The 10,000-nt window shown below is 46.1% G+C and overlaps 1 protein-coding gene across 1 annotated transcript in view; it reads right to left on the reverse strand.

The window, feature by feature from the left end:
* nav3 (neuron navigator 3) overlaps positions 1-10,000 on the reverse strand; it is a 188,078-nt gene that overhangs the window by 71,789 nt on the left and 106,289 nt on the right. Inside the window, exons 8-9 of the mRNA XM_080421087.1 lie at positions 8,120-9,251; positions 3,343-3,458 (exon numbers count right to left, since the gene is read on the reverse strand). Of these exons, the coding sequence (XP_080277213.1) occupies positions 3,343-3,458; positions 8,120-9,251 (1,248 nt within the window). The remainder of the gene's footprint in view (positions 1-3,342; positions 3,459-8,119; positions 9,252-10,000) is intronic.

A 10,000-nucleotide genomic window follows, 5' to 3' on the forward strand; every position in this document is an offset into this window, starting at 1 on the left:
TTTTTTCTCTCCCGCTCTCTCTCAACACTCTCCAAATGTTTCCGTAATAAAAGCAAGCGTTGTCTTTTCATTGATCCCTTGTCTAGCTTGTCTTCCTTTTTCCCTCTTCCACCTTCTGTCTCTCTTCTGTTAATTACCAGTTCACCGGAGCGCCTCTCGTGCGTTTCTCTCTCTCTCCCGCTCTCTCTCTCTCTCTCACAGTGGTGAAAGAGAGGGTGTCGGAGCTGCTACTCAGCCTCACATAGCGCAAGGTCCGCCTGTTCTCTTCAGCCTGCACGCTGCGGTACTCTCTCTCTCCCTCTCTCTCTCCCTCTCTCTCATTCTCTCTGCGCGCCTCACGCACACTACATTCTCCGTCTTTTCCTTCCTTCCAAGGTCCCTCATTATTCCTCTTTTTATACCCCCCTCTTTGCTCTGTTTGTCAGTGTGACACTGAGTTGTTTGGACAGTGCACCTGTGAGCTTGCAGCCTTCGCCACGCTAAGCTAGTCACCAGCGTACGTGCCAACAAGCAACACAGCCTACCTTCAATTAGCAAGACCATGGCATCAACAAGACGATAACAACAAAAACCTATGGCTTTAAGCCGCACAACTATTACCTACAGCTGTCAACCACTCATCCCATAATCCCATTCACTGGTAAGTGAGAGTCAATGGCAGCAGTTGCCCCAGCAACCATAATAACGGTGCTTCTAACTGTCATTGGCTGAGGGGACTGGCATCTCTTATAATGTCTTATCAGGTTATTCTATCTCATGCTAATAGAGGAACAGAAGTATTATCATGTTGCATTGATACAGTCTATGGGCTAAAGATGAAGATGGCTGGCGTGCATGTCACAGATAGTGTAAAATGTTAGTGTTATTATGGCACAATTATTAATGGTTCTGTGCAGGGTAACAGTGTTTTTCCTTGCTACGCAGTGCACAAAACACAGCACTTGCTCTATACATAAAACTGACTTGATAGTATAACATGACAGTATAACAAGAGCCTTATTTTCTGTGCTCCAACTGTGGGGGGAAAATGAGGCGGTATAACCTGATTGACCTCGTAATTAATGAATCTATTAAATCCACATTAATCAGGAAGATAAGATGATCACAACTGGATAAGTTAGAGGAGGATTTGTAAGCCTTTTACAAATGGATACCTGTAATACAGACAAGTATGTCAATTAGTGCTCAATTAATCTCTGAATAGGAATACATTTGTGTATACAATTGTGAATAGACTGAAGGGGAACCTTGCAGGCTAGTACAGCTGGGAGTTTAACAAGAACCTTATCCAGACTGTCGACCATAAGTATCCTTTTGAAGGGCTTCCTAACCGCAGAAGTAAACCACAAGCTTGCATTCCGGACAAGGAACGGACAAAAGGGTCAAACCGACAACTTGACACGGACCACAGTTATAGAGAAACCCATCATGAATGGAGCTAATGACCAATACAACCATATGACCATAAAAAAAAAAAAAGAAGAACAAGAGTAAGATATCAAGCGAAGCCTGAAATTCAACGGACGCCGAGTGACCACAAAGGACATTGTGCACAAACAACAGAGTGGGTGATTACAGGTTTGGGGGATGTCAAAACAATGACATTCCAGACATTTTGGCTTGGTTGTGGCTTTTACAAAGGCCATCATTTGATGTATAAAATAAGACTGACTGCAGTGACCACTCTCTTTGATAGTAGATCATTTCAAACACTCACTTTTTGTAGTTGGACATGTTTATATGGTTGCTTTTTGCATGCTTCATTTTCAGACTGGAGCGCAGTGGAGCAGAAATGGCTCTCCCAGTCAGAAATTCAAATGCATATAAAGTACACCACAAATAGCAAATGGTGGGTTATTTTACTTCCTCATTTTATCAAATGTAGCAATTTCCCATAAAACAATGTACTATGCAGATATCGTCAAAAAAACGATTATCAAATGTTTATGCAATCGTTTGAATACAGTGGATTCCAGTCTGCAATATGAGACTACAGCACAGGGAAATGTGAGATCAAGTCTAGCACTGCCAGTCCAGTGCAAGGGGTCCCAAACTCTTCCGTGTTAAGGACCCTCAAATAGCCATAGCCTCTGGCTGCCGCCCCCCTTATGGTGAAGTTAATAATTACATGCCCAACAGAGGGGTGTAATGTTGAAAGTGGTTGAACTGTCACAATGAAGTGAATTTGAATTGAAATTAATTTTAAAAAAAATGAAATTTGATTAATTCTCCTCTCCTATTCCCTCTAACCTGTGGTGCAATGTGATGATTTAACAGCAGAATGTGCGGCCATTGGCCACCGTATGAATATGGTCAATTGTGTATAGATAACGTGTCACATGAGGTAGCCATTGCCATCACAAGACGCGGTGTGGTGAGAGTGTAATGGAGTGCGATTGGTCTGTTAGGGCACAAACAAAGGCCGGGATCGTTCCCTTCACCTGTCAATCCTGACCTTTTCCTTTCATTGTGTGAAGCAGTGGTTTACATTGCAATCTCACTCTCGCACGCACGCACGCACGCACGCACGCACGCACGCACGCACGCACGCACACACACACACACACACACACACACACACACACACACACACACACACACACACACACACACACACACACACACACACACACACACACACACACACACACACACACACACACACACACACACACACACACACACACACACAACCCCCCAACTCTCCCACCTCCATACCCCCCCAGTGGCCCCACTCCCATAACCCCCACCCCACAAATTCAGGGGATTACTTTTTGAAGATTTTACTATAATTTGTTGTACTTTTAATCAAAGTAAACCAAAAAAAATTATGGGACTCAAAAGCATGAAAGCTAGCCTATTCACTATTTGTGCAAAGTTTGGAGACAATTGCACTACATTTGTGTGCCGTGAGGGGGCGAACGGATAAATAAAGGACACTTCTCAATATTATAAGTATAAGATATTAGATAAGATAAGATGCTAACACGAACCAATGTAGCCTACACATTCAACACATTCATCAACACAACAGTCAGTCACATACAGTACGCAAGCGTCCACTCTTACATATTGTCGCTGGCAGGCAATAACCTTGTATCTTTATACTTAGTCGCATGACAGTGTTGCGCTAAAGTAGCAAAACAGTGAAAGCTCACAACACGTTGCATCGCGACATGTTGTGAGCTTGTACATCTGCTATAGCATTTTTTATCATTATTATTGAACATTTTTATGACATGTTTTCTATTTCCTGAAAAGTTGGTTTGTATGGTTACCTTGTATGGTTTTGACCATACAAGGTTTTCGTCCGACAGCGACGATATCCAAACGTTGACCTACCTGATATCTCCTCCAGGCACTGTTTGGCTGTCTTGCTGTAGACCAGCTCTCCTTTAGTGGGGCTGAGACAGGGATCTGCTGGGGCCACCATCGTGCAGTCATTCTCTGAGAATGTCCTGAGGGGACGCAAGCAAAGTAAACACAAACAACATTATTCAGGGACTGGCGGAGAGTAGTGTTTTATGTGTATTGCTGCCACAAACAATATATACAGTACTGTACGTACGCATAAAAACAGCCATTGTTTGTGCAATGAACATCAGTTACATTCCATTTATTGTGAGTTGGAAAAAGGTGACCTCTGTTTGCAAAAAAAGCACAGGCTTTGTGAACCGAGTTAAGTTGTGGAGGTTTACTGTCTCATGTCCACTGCTGTCTCTGTATGGTACTGTGGTTTTATGAACCCTGGTGTCCCTATGCTGGGGTCAATATTTTCTGAACGAGCTTGTAGATCAGCGATCTAGTGAGAGATTTGGTGTAGAGGGAAATACTAGCGGATCTAGTAGGCTATAGAGCCCTGGGTGACGACCCCCAGGCTAAACGTATGTTAACCAACTAAACAGTGGTTAACATACGAAAAGGCAGCTGCTTTTCTTCACCGGAACCCAATGAATACACACATTACACAGTAAAGTCCTCAATGTTAATTTAAGGATACCAAATGGATCCTTTAAATTAACACTCAAGGGTCTCTGTTATGGGTTTGCATGTATGAGTGAGCGTGCAAAGGAATGTTTGTGTGTGAAATGTATGTATTCTTTAAATGTCTGTGCCAAATCCACATTGGCCCAGTGCTTCATTCCTCTCTCCTTCCCCCTGTCCATCCCTCTCTCTCTCTCCATCCCTCAAGCCCAATGGCATCAGATAAATCTTAAACCGCTACAGTGTTTGTTGACTGGCCCACAACAACAAGGTTAGAGACACAGACCTGGGCACAACACACTCACACAAACACACACATTACCATGGAGGTATGCATGTGCACTGCACACACATGATACACACAAATTCCATACAAATTGGCATGCAGGTATGCATAATGTGCACCGTGCGCGCACCACACACACACACACACACACACACACACACACACACACACACACACACACACACACACACACACACACACACACACACACACACACACACACACACACACACACACACACACACACACACACACACACACACACACACACACACACCCCTCCCTCTCTCCACTAGAAAGCCTTTCCCCAGCCACCTGCACTGCTGCAGATAAAAATTGGCTTCCAAACCCAGCCGCAACCTCAGGCAATGACTTCAGCTACTGTGAAAGTCTGTTTTCCCCCAAGCGGTCTTACTTTCAACGCTGTAGAATGGCAAAGACTGGGAGAAATACATGCATACTGGCAGAGGAAACGTTGTGACAGGAGGTGGCTAGACGGGTTAAAGAGGTTCATTTACGGGAGGCAATTAGCATCTTATTCATGCTGTGTAGTAAATTAAATGCCCACTCGAAGCCGATCAAAACTGTCAACACCAACACAACTAATGACGTCAGATTATTACCGTTTAATTATGAGCCAATTTACACCACACCGGGTTTAGTGTGTATGTTGTACCCCTAATGGTCAAATGCAACAGGCTATGAGCTTATACTGTAGATCGGCAGATCGTCAATTTGCCGATACTTCGTACGACGAAGTATAAATCAGGCTTATAGCAAACTTGTCTCTTTTTGTATGTTGGGATTACAAAGAGTTAAATTCCTGCCAGTCTTAATGCATTGCTGGTTGCGGAGGCAGCCATATACCATTAGTAAAAAAAAAAAAAATAGAGAGGGACGCACAGTTGAGCACATATCTTAGATGATCTCTATTGTCATACTGATGATGTCATTGATAAAGGCTAGCCCCCAAGGGGCCGCACCGTACAAATACAAGTTTGATGATTTGGCTTGCTGCCATTCTGTAAAGGTGAGATCACGAGTGGAGAACAAGTGTCTATCATGCTAGCGTGAGTTTCCCGTTCTCGTCACCCGTGTGTGTGCCTGTATTTAAATGGACACAGCGCTGCTTTTATCATCAATTGTAACGCTGTTACAATTGCTGAGGCAGAAAGGTTAAGTCCAGGGCACGAGGAAGCAGAACAGATGATTACTGACGCAGCAGACTGCAGCCCTGCAACACCTTCTCTCTGCCTACAGCACTGTGTAGGAGGAACCCAAATCAATGTTGCACGCTCACTGCAACACACCTTCACATCCATACTGATCAGAGAGATGAAGTAAGGACAAGTGGGGAGAGGGGGAGAGGGTAGGGAGAGAAACACGGAGGGGGGAGAGAGGAAGAGGAAAAAGGTTAGTGAGAGAGAGAAAAAGAGAGAGAGGGAAAGGGAAAGAAAATGGAGAGGGAAAGATATGTGAGAGAAGGGGGAGAGAGAAAGAGAGAGAGAGGAAACACAAGGATGCTTAATTGGGCCTGAAATGATGGTAAATTGCTGCACAGCAGGATGCTGCTCAGCTAAGTGCAGTGCTGATTGGTGGCATAACAAGGAGAGTCATCCTCCAGTGAAGAACAGGAGGTTGAGGAAGAGCAGGAGGTGGAGGAGGCAAGTACCCAAACATGTGAGTGAGACAGGAATGGGACAAACAGGTCCCTTTTAGGTTCCCCTATGATGGTTAGGAACCACGGCTGTATCCCACAGTATTTGTGCCTATATGCTGCAAATTACTCATCAGTAAAAGCACAAAGGTATTGGTATCAAAATGCACTTTAAGTACCAAAAGTAGAAAGTACTCATTGTATGTATAATAATCTTTTGAAAATAGCATTGCATTGCGACTCATTGTGAGCTTGTAGATCGGCTACAAAGTAAGTCACTAAAGTTTTCAAATATTGTAATGGAGTAAAAGTATAATAGGTGTGAGTAGAAGTAAAAGTACAGAAAATTGGAAATACTCAAGTAAAAATACCTCAAAATTGTACTTAAGTACAGTACTTGAGTAAATGTACTTAGTTACCTACTTACAACATTTGCAACACCTGTCAATACATTATAGACAAATTGTCATTGTTATTTAATGACTTTGTATTATTTGATGATGATATTTGCACATTATTAAATTTGTATTGCTAATTATTTACTAATGTGAATTATCTTCTGTTCTGCTTTGGCAATATATGTTTCTCATCTGTCATGTCAATAAAGCTTTGAAATGTGAATTTTAGAGGAGACAGACAGACAGACAGACAGACAGACAGACAGACAGAGGGGGGGGGCAAACAGAGAGTGACAAAGAGAGAGTTAGACAGAATGGGAGAGAGAGACGGATGAGGATTAGGCCTCGTTAATGGGATTCTTAGCTCTCTGCCACTCAAAGGACAAAGTCATCTCAGCTATCTCTATGACTTCGCTTTCTCTCTGTTCCTACCTCTGCTGTCAGAGGGGAAGATTGGTCCTGACAGCGAGATCCTCTGGGCACATCCTCCTTGTGTGAGCAGAGAAGACCACGTGCAACATTGAACCCAAAAGTTCTACTTCACACCCTAACATTTAATCTCCTCTCTGAACGACCCCAATGTATATTAGATAACGCAATGTCTCCCATCGACGTTGTTCTTAGACGTTGGATTCCATCCGCATCTTTGGGTCATGGGCACTAGTTCTTTAGAAAGAAAACGTCATGTCTTCATAGGCATAGCTGTGACGTCCGGACATGAACGATTTCCAACACACAGAGAATTTAATAGGAAGATTTTTTTCAAGTGGTGGGCAGCAGTGACTCACTGAGTCGCTGTGTGTATGACCATATGGAGGTGGTGGAAGGCACAGTTGATCAATAGGAGTAGTCGTTGTGTGTGCTCGCGGGCGGCGCACACACGATTGTTAATGTTTACGTCTACAGAATGTACATCTCTTTGAACAAGCCGTTGTGCATGTGTGTGTGTGTGTGTGTGTGTGTGTGTGTGTGTGTGTGTGTGTGTGTGTGTGTGTGTGTGTGTGTGTGTGTGTGTGTGTGTGTGTGTGTGTGTGTGTGTGTGTGTGTGTGTGGTGTGTGTGTGTGTGTAGAATAAAGTGGTGGAGGTATGGAGAGAGTCTCTGTCTTCTGTTATGCTGTAGCTGGCGTAATGAGGAGCTGAATCTATAGTGTGACCCTGCTGACTCTCAAACACTCACGGACACACACACACATTTCTCAGAGTTTCACCATTGGTGTGTATACCCCTGCATTTCCTCAACAAAATGTCAGAGGAAGGGCTGGTGGAATAATAATTGTCAGCGAATAATTTCCCTGCCGAATAGAGCAACGGGTGTTTAAGAGATGCGAAGATAAACTCATTAGCTAGTGCACCACAATTAATGTGCAGATAAGATTGAATGTGTTCTTGATGACGCTCATGAATAGTCATCAATGTGTTGGATCTGGGTGGTTAAAGAACAGAGTCAAATAAAAATGTACCCTTAGGGTCCATTTTGACACTCAGAATTAAATGAACACTCCACATGAAACAGACACTCATCCAAAAGTCTAAACGACGGCAGAAAACTCTTGAATCACTAAAGTATATACTTTAAAGTTTAGATACTAAGAAAAAGGCCTCCTCTGGTACTAGGGCAGGGTGTTTTAGAATCAATTTGGAAAACAATGTAGAATGCACAATGAACAAGTAGACATTTGGTCAGTTGTTACTGGAAAATGTCTGTCAGCTTTTTGTTTCTTAGCTACTTCTGAAACTGTACTGACAGGGCAACACACAAACACGCACACAAACCACATAGATGCCAGTCTCACCTGTACATGAAGGGGGCGACGGTGGCAGTATTGGGGTGGTTGTGTTGCTGCTGTTGAGGGAGCTGCACCACTCCGTTACCCGCCAGCACTGCTCCTCCCCCTCCCCCACCAATCACCCCGCCGGAGCCGGACAGGGCCGAGGTGCTGGTGGAGGACGTCATGCTGGTCCGTCGGGCTTCCAGACCGCCCTGGGAGCGCTGCATGTAGAAGCTCCCTCCCTGTCCACCTTTTGCCAGCTTGGCCTTCTCCCCCTCCCCCGTCCGCATGTTGCCGCTGTTGTTCAGGGCGGCCTGGGTCTGCGTCTGGGCCGGGCCCTGAGGCTGAGCCTGGGGCTTGGCTGTGCTGGCAGAGGGAGTTTTGAGTCCCGACTTGGGAATGCCGCTGGACACCGGTGGGATGGCGCTCTCTTTCTTCCCCGCCGAGGCCTTATTGCCGCCCTTGGGGATGAGACTCGCGATCTTGGACGTCTTCTTGCCCGTTTCGGCCAGAGGCTCTCGCTCCTCCTTGGGCGGGGAGCCGGCCTTGGAGGCTTTGCCAGACTTATTCTTGTCGTCCTTGTCTTTGGGTGGGGTGAGGGACTTGCTGCCGTTGGCCTTGGAGGAAGAGGAGGTCTTGCCCGGTGCGGTGAGCGAGGCTGTGTTTGTTTTGGTGGCCGTGTGTTGTTTGGCCGTAGAGCTGCTACTGCTGCTGCATACCGACCCCGTGGGGGTCAGCCCCTCCTCGCCATACTCCGACAGGTCGTCCTCCTCCTGCAGTGCCATCTCCGCCATCGAGGGTGACGTGCGTGATGCTGAGCGCGGGTTGATGAGGCGAAACTTCTCCAGCATGGATCTCTGGGGAGGGCCTCCGCCGGCGATGCCCGAACCCGCCTTGGGCCCCTCCGTCATGGGTGGCCGGAGGCGGTCGGAGGCCTGCGGAGGAGGCGTGGGTGAGGGGGAGTGCGTGGGGCTCGTCGCCAGCATACACGAGGTGGCGCTGTGCTTGAGGTTCATGGACTTGCTGCGCCAGGACTTGCCGGCAGTGGGCGAGGGGATGGCAGAGGCCAGCTGCTGCCCGCTGAGGCTGGTGGGCACTGTGCCACCGCCATTGCTACCGTTCATGCCAGAAGGCATGGGGATGCCCCTCACGGAATCTGCACATGAGAGACAGGGGATGGTCAGGAAAGGGTTACAGTTACTGCATTGAATCCGTCAAGTGAACGAGAGCACATTTACAAGTAATAATAACAACTGATGCACTATGCTATATCCCAGTACAGTTTATTACACCTTGAGCTCAGTGAAAGTCTCCAAGATGTGAATCGTACTTCACTTGAGTGGGGGGAAAAAAGTTCAGCCTGTATTCCCCACTGACAGAATACTGACAGCGAAGATGAGTCAGATAAAAAGAAAACCATTGTTACTACACCTACCGAGCGCACCTTTCCACATTTAGAGGTTAGAAACTAGTCCTTGTGATAGTTTCAGTAACTATACATGCAAAATGTGTCTCTTGCTCACTTGTATGGTGCATCGGAGAGGGACAGGTATCACAGAACAAGTGACCACAAATTGTCTTCTCTTCACAGACTACACACAAACTGGCAGGTGTCAATTACAGATGGAATGATGTAATGTAACACGCAGAAGTAAGAATAGATTCACGGTGCACTTTGTATTGTGGGACTGGGAAAATTTGGTACTAGTGTTTTACAGTTATCTGCCGGGACTTGGTTGCAAAGCTTGAAACGGGTGCAGTCTGGGCTGTCTTGACACGCACACACGCACGCACGCACGCACGCACGCACGCACGCACGCACGCACGCACGCACGCACGCACGCACGCACGCACGCGCACACGCACGCGCACGCGCACGCGCACGCGCGCACACACACACACACA

This window comes from Gymnoscopelus braueri, assembly GCF_963280865.1.
Source record: "Gymnoscopelus braueri genome assembly, chromosome: 23".
NCBI classification, from domain to species: domain Eukaryota; kingdom Metazoa; phylum Chordata; class Actinopteri; order Myctophiformes; family Myctophidae; genus Gymnoscopelus; species Gymnoscopelus braueri.